Source organism: Aphelocoma coerulescens, chromosome 12, assembly GCF_041296385.1.
Source record: "Aphelocoma coerulescens isolate FSJ_1873_10779 chromosome 12, UR_Acoe_1.0, whole genome shotgun sequence".
NCBI lineage: Eukaryota > Metazoa > Chordata > Aves > Passeriformes > Corvidae > Aphelocoma > Aphelocoma coerulescens.
Window position 1 is genome coordinate 2,888,357 of NC_091026.1, and position 13,872 is coordinate 2,902,228.

At 42.2% G+C, this 13,872-nt stretch overlaps 1 protein-coding gene across 9 annotated transcripts in view; it reads right to left on the minus strand.

Moving 5' to 3' along the window:
• Positions 1–13,872, minus strand: part of ATP2B2 (ATPase plasma membrane Ca2+ transporting 2) — a 361,326-nt gene that overhangs the window by 33,106 nt on the left and 314,348 nt on the right. For all 9 annotated transcript variants that reach the window (XM_069027411.1, XM_069027409.1, XM_069027407.1 and 6 more), the window contains 4 exons: positions 10,661–10,840; positions 9,600–9,687; positions 3,087–3,193; positions 2,251–2,442 (listed from right to left, as the gene is read on the minus strand). In XM_069027411.1, the coding sequence (XP_068883512.1) occupies positions 2,251–2,442; positions 3,087–3,193; positions 9,600–9,687; positions 10,661–10,840 (567 nt within the window). The remainder of the gene's footprint in view (positions 1–2,250; positions 2,443–3,086; positions 3,194–9,599; positions 9,688–10,660; positions 10,841–13,872) is intronic.

A 13,872-nucleotide genomic window follows, 5' to 3' on the forward strand; every position in this document is an offset into this window, starting at 1 on the left:
AAGGAAAATTCAGTCCAGTGTGGACTTTCTTTGTGTTCATTTTGTGCTGCCTTTTAGGAACTGTAGACTTTAGCTCTGTTTGTTTGGTAAGGACTAAAACATTTTAGTCAAAATCTTTCAGTCAGGCCTGTGCACAGTTCTGCAGATGTGGATGTACATGTGTGCACCTAGCCTGTTGTGGGCAAATTTTTTTTTGGTAGAGTCCTGCATTTTGTGCTGGAGCTATTTTCATAGCAACCAGAGGGTACAGCATGTTCCCAAGTGCAATTTTTAGCAAAGCTTTTGAGCCAAACAGAATGCCCTTTGGCTGGCTGGAGTCAAAGCCTAACATAATAACGTGCATTTGTGAGGCAAAATCCTTCTTGAATGAGACAGAACCGGGAGCAGCTCGAGATTAGCCACAGTCAGGCTGGGTGTAAACAGTGGCAAAAGGACAGAGCTGCTGCCTTTCTGCTTCCATTCCCACTTCAGCTCCTTCCACACTTCTCGTTTGGGGTTGTATCTTTACTGCCAAATTCAGGAATTGCACAAGAATCTGCTTGCAAAGCAACACAGGAGTTCCAGCAGGTGTCCACTAAAACCTGTGAGCAGGGACAACAGGACCAGGGATGGTCTCACAGACCTCTGGGGCAAGAGAAATGCACTGGGCCTGATCCAAATCCTAGAATCCAAAGGAATGATTCAAAGGATGAAAAAAACTTCAGAATAAAAAAAGGAAACATATTTGCACTGGTTATGCACTTCACATGCACTTCGACGTGATTTAAAATAGTCCTTGCACTGATCCAGCACTGTTTAACCTCTTCAGGAACGGAAAATTCTTTGGTTAACAAATAAAATGAGTTTCCCTTTGTGCTTTCACAGAACAACTGAAGAAATTCCAGGTATTGACCAGAAGATTTCACCTTAAATAAAAGTTGATATCAGTGACAAAATGTCAGTAAAACAGGGTCTTAAAGGAAGCACTGGCCTCAGCTGCAGCGATGGTGCTGCCACCACCCTGCTGTCCGCACCTTGCTCTGGGTGCTTTTGTACCACTTGTAAAAACCTCCCGGAGTTTTAGTCCTTGTTCTTGTGTTACCAGCAACAATCACTTCACAGCTGGACATTTTCTCAATATGCTTGAAGACATTTCCAAAGGTCAATTTATCCAACTTTGCTGCAACACCACAGATTTTGTCCCTCAGCACAGGCTCAGTGGTGACAAGGAGGGACCTCCAAGGCCTCGGAATGTCAGCCAGGTCGTAGGAGAAGTTTGACCTCGTGGGTTTGTTAAGGTACCTGGGTTTCTGGTTGCAAGGATCAATTCCATGATTCCAATGTAAGTTTAGCCTGGAGCAGAGCTGATGACTTATTCATTGCTTTGCTCAGGTGTGCCTGGGCTGAAATGTACCTGCTGAAACAGGTATGGGCATCTGGGTGATGCACCATGAGGGAAGCATCAGCTTTCCCACAGTGCATCCCAATCCAGGGAGGCATTTTGTGACAGCAGCTGTCTGCAACATCTAAAATATACATTATTTTAGGGAGTGACAGACAGCACTAAAAAACACTTTTTGTTATTTTCTTATTAAAGACAAAAACTTTATGCTGTACTACATATATCCTGTTTACTCTCTAGGGGAAAAAAAAAAATTTTATTGCCCAAAAATTATGATTTGAAAAAAAAAACATGGTTTGCTTTGAGGCATGCTTCTTGCAAATGACCTGGACATGTTACACATGCACCAGGATTGCAACGAGGGATTAATGGAGTGGAAAAAAGAGAGGTCTAAGTCCAACTCTATGTGTCATTTAATTGGTTTGTCATCTGCATCTGGAATTAAAAAGAACTGCCTGAAAGCAACAAAATCATTTTATCAGTCAAAAAGATTGGGATTACTAAAAATATATATTATTAGTGAGTATATTCTAAGAGTAAAAGGCAAATTCACATAACCTGCTCCTTCTCCCCATCCACGGTGTTTTCTGTCTGACCATCACAGGCTCAGGGATGGCAACACTGAGGGAGGCAAAAACAAGCAGCTCCTAAAATCAAGTTCCTTTGGGAAAAAGCTGGATTCATCCAGCCTGACGCCAGCAGCTCGTTAACCCTCAGCAGCCTGAACCTTGGAATGCTCAGGAGAATTTCCAAAAGTTTCCTTGCCGCCTGCCAAGCAGGAATCAAACGCAAGGCCCCATCCAGCGGGAGTGACCGGATCCCGGCAGATCCCGGTGGGTCCTGGCAGGATCCCAGCAGGAATTGCTCACCTGGGTGATGCAGGCGCCCGTGAAGGCCACGATGACGGCCACGATGTTGACGGTGAGCTGGAACTGCAGGAACTTGGAGATGCTGTCGTAGACGTTGCGGCCCCACATGACGGCCTTGACGATGCTGCTGAAGTTGTCGTCCGTCAGGATGATGTCCGAGGCCTCCTTGGCCACGTCCGTGCCAGCGATGCCCTTTGGGGAAAGGGATTGGGAATGAGATTCCCTGCTAGACAGCCGAAATCTTCATACTCAAAGCCCACAGTGGCTGCTGAGCGTATTCTGCTTTTTATGGAATTTCGCTAATTTGGCCTGGGTTTGAAGTGAATTAGGCTGCAGAAATGGAATTTACAGAGAGCAGAGGAATTCATGTGGTGATGGCTCGGAGTATTTTAAGTTGTCAGCTTAAAGATTGCTGATCATGTGAGTTACTTTTGTCACTGATGACGTTTTATTGATATACATGAACAGAATTGGCAACAAAAATGAGAATTATGTGTCTTAATACATGGTCAGAATACACATGAAAGACACCTTTGTAACTAGTGGGGGATTTTACCACAGCAAAAGAGAGCTCCAGTGTTGGGAAGAAAAAGTTCATTTTTCTGTATGTGCCCAGGATTCTGCATAAAGCCAATAATTAATTAGGCAAAATCCTGAAAAAGTATCAAAACAAGCCATGCCAGTGAATCCAAGTGAATTAAAGGATTCTGATGCAACATAACTCGCTCCCTCCAATATATTCCTTCACTGACAAGTAATAACTAAGCAACTTCACATTTAATGAATGGAAAACTCCTCACAGCAAATTCATAATGCCACAAACATCAAGATTATACCATTGCAAAGCCAACGTCAGCTTTTTTAAGTGCTGGTCCATCGTTGGTTCCATCCCCAGTCACAGCTACCACCTGCCTCTGTTCCACCTGTGTGCTGTCAATAATACCTGCAAAAAATGTATACATGGGTGGGTTTACAGACATTTATGGGCAATAATTAGCAAGATAAAACGTCCCTGTAAAAGAGCAGAGTCTGTATGAAATAGATTGGATAACACTACACAGTTTTACAGAGATTAAAAAGGCAGCTCTTAAAGGAAAATAATGATGAAAGCTGCAGCATCACCACCATCCACTACTAAATATCACCATGAGAATTTACATGGAAAGTTCTGATCCTGCATCATCAACACATCAACAAAACCTGCACAGGCTTCAAAGGGAATGAGAGCAGCTCATGATGTTCTTTTGGCAGATTCCTGCTATTTAAAGTTTTGTGTCACAGCCCAGCACTGATCAAACATAGTGGAAAGGATTTGCCAAAAACTTAAGGTCATGCTTAGGGCTCTCTTAAACTGGGACCCAGCTGTAATATCAGCTTTACTAAGAGTCTTCCTTAACCCAAGATAACAAAAGTTATTGATGAATTTTGTTTAGGTGGAGCAGCCATGTTCAACTCTGCCAAACAATGATTAAGGAGATATAAAAGAATTCTTTAAATTCTGGAACCAAGCATTTTAATAAATAGCTATAATAAAATAATTTCTACTTTCATTTTGAGATCATTTGAGAGGAAAAAACCAAAAGCACTTCTCATGTGGTGAATCAAGTTTCACACAACAAGGCTGCATGGAATTATTTTCCACTTATGCAGATAGGGAAAGCCAGGAAAAGAATGAAGAATTTTTCTGAGGCTACAGAAGCAGCCCAGGTTTTTAATAGGATGCAGATCCTTCCCCACTCATGTTTCTGTTTCCATGTCAGGGCCCATTTGAGCATGAGTCCAGAACACAGGATTGTTGTGTAGGATACAAGAACACCTTTCCATATTGATAACTTACGGGAGCAAAACGACAGAATTCCTTTTGCTAACACATTTTGCACAAAGTCATAACCTGCAAAAACAATTATCCAAACCTACCCAGTATGAAAAGCTTTCACTCTGCTCGGAAAAAAATCCCTCCCCTATCAGATAGGCAAGCAGAAATAGGAAATTGCAGATTACAGAGCAATAGCTGCCTCTTGGCAAGGTTCAGGCTTATCAGGCACCAGAAGATTGCAGTGCCCTGTGCAAGCAGTTACTGCCCTGTACTTTTCAGACTTATGAAAATGAGAAAAAAGCCCTATTCACTTTCCACTGGCAGTGGGATCTCAGATGAATGGCACATTACTCTGATAAGATCTTACAATTAGAGCTTCCAGTTTGTTGAGGTGATTTGCCTTTGGTATTACTAAATAAGCAGGAACATCATCTGTCACTACTGTTAAAAGCATTTACTTGGTCTTCCCTTCTTGTTATTAACACATCCTTTGATGTTAAATTAATAGTTTAAGCTTCTGAAAAAAAGTCATTAAAATCTGTGGCTCATTAAGGTATTAACTGCTCCAAAGAGGTCGATAGAATCCTTTCACAACTGGGTTCCAAGTGGGAGCACAACCCAAATCAAGTTGAAGAGGCTCAAACAAATGATCTCCTAACAGAGATAAATGGATATAAATAGTGACTGTGTTGATGACTGTGCCACCAACTGCCCTCCATCAGCCAATTCCTGTGTGCTGCCAAGTCATTCACAAGGTTTAGCAGTCATTCACAAGGTTCAGGAGACACTTTCATCCCAAAAAACACAAACTATGCAGCCAGGATGAGCCCAGCACCGCCCCGAGCACAGACCTGCATAAACAGCAGCCATGGAACACTAGACACAAAAAGGCCTCAGGTATCATCAGCATCTGAGCCCCAGACCTCCCCTGCAGTGCCCACTGCGAGTGCCTCTGGAAGGACAGGGAATCGTGGGGATGGATGTCAGTGCTACCCCGGGAAGAGAGAAGGGCTTGGCGAAACTCCCGTCCCCACATCAGACAAATTTCTAAAATGGAGCAGCAGCGACTGTTTGGGATTCAGAGGATTTGTCACAGCTCTACTGACACTCCCTGACTTCTGCCTGCTCTTTTGAATCTGTTCCTCCTCCCTGCTTCCTCACATTGCTGAATGTTTGCCTTCTTTCCAGCATGTGCCTCCTTCTAAACACACTTAGGGCTTGTTTTTAATATTCTGTTAATGACTGGGATCAGGTTTCACCTCAAGGATTTTCTTCAGCATTGAGAAGTGTGCCTAGACAAAATTCACAGTGTGAGGAGACCGAAGAGAAGAAGGATGCCCAGGAAGGGCTCTCCTCTCTCTCTCCTGAGCTGTGGGGATCAACCTCTGGTGTGATCAGGGAAAAATGGGACTGAGGGCATGAGCCGACAGGCTGGCAGTAAAGAGAACACTCCCTGGCCATTGCACTCAGTCCAAGTGGCTCAAAAGAAGCTTTAACATTAATTAGTCATGTCTAACAACCAGGAAATTTCTTCAAACTATACAGCTTTACTCCAGTTGAAGGTTTACATGCAGAATTTCAATAAAAACAGGTTTTCATGGGGAATTCTTCAACTCTCAAAGCTTCCTGCCAAAACAGCCTTTGCCCTTTCATTGGCTTCTTCCCTCATCTGGAGCTGTTTGGCCATGACTTCCTTCTGTCAGAAAGAATTTCATTCAACAGTCCCAGGAGCACACCTAGAGCAGAACACCACAGTGTGTTCCACACACGGATCCCACTGATGTGGCAAGGAATTTGGGAAAGAAATTTGGGCAGGAATTTGTCCTGCAGCTTGCATAAGACACAAGTTTCTCAGAGCAAGCAGCCTGTGTCAGATGCGAGCAAAGATCACATTTAAAACAACCATGCAGAGCTGTCAAGAGGGGCTCTAAGTGCATAAGCTTGCTCTAAAAAGTACAAAATACAAGGTACAAAACTGAAATACATCCTCCATCTCCCACCTGCCTCCCATCTAACACTAAACAAGCACTAAATCAAATCCACTCAGGATAATAACTTAGGGAATATTAACCAGCGACGTCTCTTCTGCACCCATGGCTCAGCTCAGACCCAGCCCCAGGTTCTCCCTTTGTCACAGGACAAATGCTGCTCCATTTAAACAACCCTCACTGGCATTGTCACCCTTAGAGCTGCAGCAGTAAGAAACGCCTGGGAGAAAAAAAATTCCTGGTTTGGAGATTTCTTTCTGTCTCGACTGCTTAAAGCAGGCAGGAAAAACTCAGCTCCAGCTGAGCACTTCAGAGCTGCAGCCCCGTTCAGGTGTTAGAGGGGCAGGAAAGCTGATCCTCCCACAGGCTCACCCAGATTCGTTTTTCTTTGACAAGCTAAACATAGCACAGCCACGTATTTTCATAACACACATCCTCTTCAGGCTATTTTTAATACTTCAGGCTAGTTTTTAATACTTCCAAACTTTTGGAAGCTCCCTGTTAACGTGACAAGAATTTGCAAAGCCTGTCTGAAGAAAGCTCAAATTTATTTCAGTTACATGCTTGGGTATGTGCCTGGATAGAGATTCAAAGGTTAATATAAAAATGTTCTGTATGACATTACAGACAGCACTGGGAATTAAGTGAATAGTCCTCCCCAAAGTTCAGGATATCAATTAATTCAATTTTCTGTATTTTTATTATTCTACCCAGTCTCATGGCTTTCCACATTTATGAGGTTATGAACATACTACCATCCCATGCAATAATAGCTGAAATATTTCAGTAATTAACGGTAATTATTAAAAAATCTTTTCTGCTTTAAAGTTCCCTTTCTGCTTGATAACAAATTAGGCCTACATGAGAACAGTTGTTTTTAATATCACACCAAAAAAATTCCACTCTAATTTAAATATATTGGAAGGCACAGCTTCTTTAATTGGTAAAGTATTTCTTTGATCTTTTCTATACCTTCTGATGATAATTCCCATCAGTGCTAAACAGTTGCTTCCCACAGTGTTTTTAAGAGATAAACTGATAATTTTGAATTATTTCAGCAATAGCACTGTAACCTCACATCAGTATAAATGATACGTTTTACTTGGGATATTTTGAAATAGAGAAAAAAATAAGAAATTATACCAACAGGTGTCTTAAAATCCAGCCCAAATTTTATTTCAGTGGGACTGAGATTTTTGTACTAAAGCAGTTTGTGATGATAAAATGTTCTGATGGGTGTTTTTTCAATCTACCTCTACTTCAAAGCCATAAATATTTGAAAGCAAGTGTCTGCCCAGGCTGAAATGCTGAACCATGCCTTTCTCTGGTCCCTGAGCAGTAGTAAAAACAAAAGTGAAAAATAAAAATGATCCTTCTGCTGGGTGGGATTGGGCTATGTTAAGGAGAAAAAAATATTCCCTCCAGCAGCTGTATGTCATTAAAAATTAAATATAAAAAAAGTTTATTTTCTGATGTGTGTTTTTAGCCTAGAGCAGATAGAATACATCAAAGGGGATAAAATCCTCTCAATCCCTCAAGTGTCTGAGAAAAACATAACATTTTAACAAGAGGCCCAAAACTCGTGAACATTTAAATAGTTTCTTGTAACTTTTAATGGCCCTTGGAGTATTACCAGCCAAAAAATTCCATCATGATTTCCACAGCCTTGTCCTTGAACTTTGTTAAGATACTTAATTGCTCTCTTGACCTTGCCACATCTTTAAAACATTAATTGTGTTGCTTGCACGTGGCATCCAGCAGGAGTAAATATCTTTTGGGCTGTCAAAGTGCGTGTGCTACAAACCACCACCAATTTGTTGTTCCCTTTTTCTCCAGCTCTCTATTGATTTCAATTTCCCTGGCAAAGGTTTCCTTCTCCTCTTGAGGGAAAATCCTGACTGATTCAGACGAGCACTCCCGAGGGACGTGGTTAATCCACTTAATGCAACACAAATTGTTGTGTTTCTGAAACAAATCAGCTGTGGGGCTGTACAAGGGCTGTTCTGAGAGATGTAACAGGATTTGAGATGCACTGGGGAGGGGAGGAGACTTCAGCTGACCTTGTGCAGGTCTAACACTGACCCATGGAGATAAAAATGCCCTCTAAACTTTTCCAGTCCTGAACAAACCCCTGCTGGAAAACTATTTTGGAGCACACGTCCCCCAGATTTGTATATTATTTATAAATTACACAGCTCACTACCATAATAATAAATTGTGTACATTATTAGACACTTATGGGAAACAGTGGGGTGGGGATGATATATTATGTGTCCAGCTGCCCCATCCAGCACCATGCCAGAGTTCCCTGGAATGATCTGTGTTTCCACCTGGCCTCAAGCCCAAAGGACCCAAATGATCCAATCTTCAAATTCACAATGGAACTTCTGCTCTCAAGTCATTTAGGCATTTTTAAAAATTGCATGGTGCTCAAAAGCCTTTGGAATCGGTCATGTATGGAATCACAGCAACGGAACCTAAAGGACTTCCCACCTAAATGCAGATTATTATTGCAGTAGTCAACCAGCTGAAAACATGTAACTGATCAGCTGGATCTTAGCCTGAACTTCAGCTGCTCCAATTGCTAAAAGGGGCTCTCCAGACTTTCTAGGGCCTTAGTAAAATATTCCAGTTCTTTCTTCATCAGGAAGCCAGGAGACAACCATCTGCTTATGGGGCTTCCACTTGAGCACGGCCAAAAATGAGGCTATTCCTGCTCAGAAACTGCCTGATTCCATCAGCCTCTAAGTGTGAGCCTCAAATTCAACAGAATAAGATGTCATCAAAAGAAAAAGGAAACTGCAAACCAATCCCCCTTTTATGGAAGCATTCCATCTGCAGACAGTAGGGTGAGAGGATGTTGTTTGTAGGGTGCAGCTCCTGCAGGACAGACCCTAAAAACACAGAAATCTAAAGGAAGCCAATGCAAATCGTAAAATTAGATGAGCCTACAGGAAAAACGGAACTGGCTGAAAATCCCCATCTCCACTGGGCAGCTCCCAGTTCCACCACACCAATAACTGCTATTGTGACAGGAAAAGGTTTTCTTCTCTTGGAATACTCTTTAAAATAATCGTGGGAGAACAGATGCACTGGAGTGACTGGATTCACTCTTAATGAGACTGCTCTTGTTTTCATCATAAAGGGCTGTAAGGCAAAGACAACAAAATCTGTGACCTCTCTTGTTTATATGTTATGTTTCTCAACAATATTTTCTTTCTGCCCACCAAATGCATATTCTCCCTTCCCATCTCGAGCCTCATTCCAATTAAAAGCCACAAGGCAAATATGTCATTGCCTACATCCACTTGCCAGACATCTTATTGGTATTTCTCTTATTCCTGCCAAGGAGTTTCCTATTCTTTTCCATCTCAAGGCTGAGGTCGAACACAAAACATGAGTGCAAGAAAACTTCCTTGTGTGGTGTAGAGATGCGCAGCTATAAATGACAACTCAGGTGGATTTGTAACAGTGAAATCAAGGCAGATGATGCTTCAACACCTTTGGCATTGATTTCCACCCCCACAAAGGCAGTTTGCACCCACCTTTCACCAGAGTGTGTTTGTCTGTGGGGGAAGAACGAGCGAGCACCCGGAGCTTTGGCCAGATTTTGTCAATCCGCTCCTGCTCGATCTGCAGGGGGGGAACACAAAAAAAGAACCCAAAAGGTAAAACCACTGGCCTGTGATGAGCAAAATTTATGTCTTTGTGTCAGACAATTCCCCTCACTACTCAGACATGCAGCTTTTGTCCAAAAGCACAGGGAAATTCCAGCAGCCATCGATGCTGCAAGTGAAGACAAGGCCATTACTAGCAGGGTTCACTAGCTGGCTAAATCAGGTAAGTTTTTCCACAGTATCTAACCAGCCTTTCTTATCTTCTTTATGGATAATTCCACCCAGAATCATCACTCCAGATATAGGATAGTGGAGTTTCTCAAAGCTGATCAAACCTGTTTACAGGTTTGTTGTTCTACTCTGCATGAGAACCCAAATCCTTCATTTAGCACCAATAATGGCAAGATTTTCTTGTGTAGCAACAGGAACAGAGCCAAATCTGTTCCATTTATTGACATTCCCAGGATTCCATCTATCAATGCAAGGAGCAAACAACTGTGTCCACTCATTTATGATGGACTCAAAGAGCCAGCATAGATTTTACTTCATTAGAGCTGTGTGTGAGCTCCATCTTAGATGAGGAGTTAAAAATCTTCCAAAGGATAGATTTTTTTTTTGGCAAATCATTGATGTGAGTACATTAGATAAAGTGGAATAAATTAAAGAAATGAGAGGAGCTGGTTCTCAATATAGATTGCATTTTTAGGAGCAAAATTGCTGTTGAGTTCCTTCTCCTCCTTACCACAAACCTGCTTTGATGGGCTTAGTTTTGATTTCTTGTGGAGCAGTGCAGTGGTTCTAAAAGCTGCAGAATTAGGCCAGCACTAAACTGATCCTGGAGGAGTAAAGACTGCAATTTCACTGCTGTTTTGAATTGCAAAAAATTTAGTGGGAGAAAAAAGCAGGGCTTTTTCCAAGCAGTCTTTACCGATCCGAGGCACGCACCAGCGCAGGAGAATATTCCAGTGCTTTCACCGGGTTCTATTTACCTCTCCCTTCTCGTTTCGGATCCTCCTGTTGAACTCCTTCCCTTCGAGGCACAGGAAGTCTTCTCCTGGGTGGATGATGCCACACTTGATGGCGATGGCACGCGCAGTGTTGATGTTGTCCCCGGTGACCATGCGCACGGTGATCCCGGCTCGCTGGCACTTCCGGATGGCTTCTGGCACCTGCAAGAGCAAGGCAAGGGCACAGAGAGCTCCTGGATCAGAGCTAAAACACAATTCAGGGGTTCCCATCCAGAAAAATTTCAGGCTAAGAAATTCCTGAAGCAGAAAGAGGAATCAGATGTGTTTTGCCGTTAGTTGACTGTTGTGGAGTTGGGGTTGCACCACAGGCAAGGCAAATCTTGTCTCAAGAAGCACAAAACCCATCTTTTAGATCAGTTCCCTAAATTTTCTCCTGGCTTGAATGAGTGCTCTGCAGCTTTTTTGACCTTTAACAAGCTGAACATAACGACTCAACATGTGTAAATAGGAATGGAGAATACAGGAAATGACTGAACTTCTGATCCAAACCTCCCTTTCAACAAGATTATTTTAAAAGTTATTGTGATTTAGCACTACTTAATTCACGCTTATCAACAGGTGGAATTCCTAAACACAGGAATTTCAAAATCATAAAAATGAAGCCTGACTTTAGTTAAGCCTTTTTCTGCATGAGACAAACTTCTGCTGCACAGGAAATGTATCAGGGAGAGAGAATTCAGGGTGTAACAGGGGCTCTGAGATTAAGGTAGGGACTCTATTCTGGCTTGGCATCATACACAGATTATTGGGAAAAAAAACAAGAAAGATGTATGGAATTAAAAGAAAAGATTGATTCCTAATAATTAAATAAAACTCTTTTAATACAGTTACTTGGGTGAATGAAGCCTATAGAAAAGTTCCACATCTACAGCTCAATTTCAGATGGGCAAAAAATTCTGTTTCCTTAAACTACATCCTAATTAATGATAATTTCTAAGTAAATATCACTAACCAATTAATTCAGTCTTACCGCATTTTTGCATTATTTTGCATTATTATTATTATTATGAAAGCATTATTTCTTCAAGAGAAAAATAGCAATATTATTTGATGTGGAAGAATGAGCAATGTGTTCCACGCATCCAGAACGGGCTGGATGTTGTTCTTCAGCACAGCACCACTTCTCTAAATTTCATTTTTACCGACAAGAGTCTAAGAGCAGCCCAGGATTCATCATGAAGACAGAAGCCCTTCACAGAGCTACAGGAAAGAGAACTGCCTTACTCAGAAGATGACAATGCACAATTATTAAAAAATATTACAAAAACCCACAGCTATTTAAGAAAAGGTATCAAAATGGATCTGACCGTCTGTATCTGATGCACCTTGCTGATCACAACCTCCAGCACGGATAGAAATGTGTTGTGGAACTCAATGCCAATTCGAGTGGATTCATCTCATCCATTAGTGCAGAAAATGTTAAGAAAAGGAGACACCATCTCCAACATTACACTGCTAATTTTATGTATTTCTATATATTTTCATTTCCTCTGTAGCCACAAGTAGGGTACACTGCTGAGGGCATTTATGTGACAACATAAATCCGAGCCACTGTGGCAAATCTTGGGCTTTGAGGGATTTCCTGGGGCCAGGAAGGCTCTGGATCTGCACTGAAAACCCTAAACCCCTACACCACACCAGCGATAATGGTTCTCCCAGTCTGGGAATAATTTCACACCCTGTTTGCTCATATTTATTAAAGGCAGTTTGTGGAGTTCCTGTTTTCCAAAATGCCTCCCTAAACCAACACCTCCGTGAGGACCAGAGCAGCACTTTTCCCAGAATTCCCAAGAAAATCCCTCCACCCTCAGAGTGTGTCTACAGGACGTGCTGTTTGCAGAAGGACTCTGCCAATACAGATCACAAAATCAAGGGCAGAACCCAGGGACAGAGCTTTATCTTCCCAACTCCTCACCTCTAACCAGGAATATTTTCCCCACAAATTGTGAACCCTGGAAAAATCATTTAGACCTGAAGCCTTTCAGTGATATGAAATAGATTTCTAGAGGGGAATGTGCGATCAGCTTAAATCTGTTCCTTAAGCAAATGACCCCTGATCTCCCCAGTTTCCACATTAATAATCCTGCCTAGATCCCATGTGTCAATCGGAAATGCCTTTGGTACCCACTGGAGCTGTGGTGAGCCCCGTGCATAGGACAGGGCAGATTTAGATGGATATCTGGAAATATTCCAGTGGATGAACCAGGAAGGAGAAAAAGGAATTACAGTGCAAGCAGCGAAAAAGGGTTATTGCCATGAAGGGCCAGTCCCATTAAACAAGGTCAGGGGAGGACAGTCCCAGTTGCAAACACACATCCAGCTCACATCTAACTGGAGGAATCATTCTGTTTTCCTCTCCTGTCATTTTCTGGACAGCTGGTGGGTGGTATCTGATTTAATACTGTGTACAGTAATTACAGTTAAAATATTGTTCATATTTTTTTATTGCTGTGAGGGAGAAAGAGTGTTGGCAGACGGAGTGGGCAGAGGAAGCAGATATTTTCCATCAGTTTTGCAGAGCTTAAGTACACATTTCACAATTTTTTGGTTTATTTTCCCTCCGCAAAGCAAAACTTCCAATGCAAGCATGCATGTACAAAATCTCCAATGCAGGAATATCTTTCCCAATCAGGTGACAAATAAATAGGAGATATTTGGAAGGGATTTACGTTCATCTCCCAGAAATAACAGACTGGAGGCGTTTTTTGGCAAATAAGTGTGAGCCAGTTCAGACTCATTAAAATCAAGCCAGAAAGAGTGTCAGGATCAACAGAGAATCTCTGCAGGAGAAGGGCATCACTCTGTTTGTTCTCTTCCTGTGTATTTATCAAAGAAAAATAAAAAACACACCCACAAAATATAAATATCAAGCAAGTAGCTCAGTGCTTGCTAAATCCAGCAGCTGCTGGTGACTCAGCTGGTGTCTCAATTAACCTGGGAACATGGAAAAGCCATGGGTGTCCATGGCTGGCATTCCAGAGAAAACGGGACAGTTGCTGGATAACAGTGTTAAATAATTAATGCACGTTGGGTTTTTTAGTATATGGGGTGAGATGTGAGTGCCAGAAAGCTCCCAGAATATCCCAAGAATATCCCTGGAACAGGGCAGCAGGACCCCTCCACTGTTGTATTCCCAAGTGGAATCACTCCATGGATGCACACGAGCCATGTGC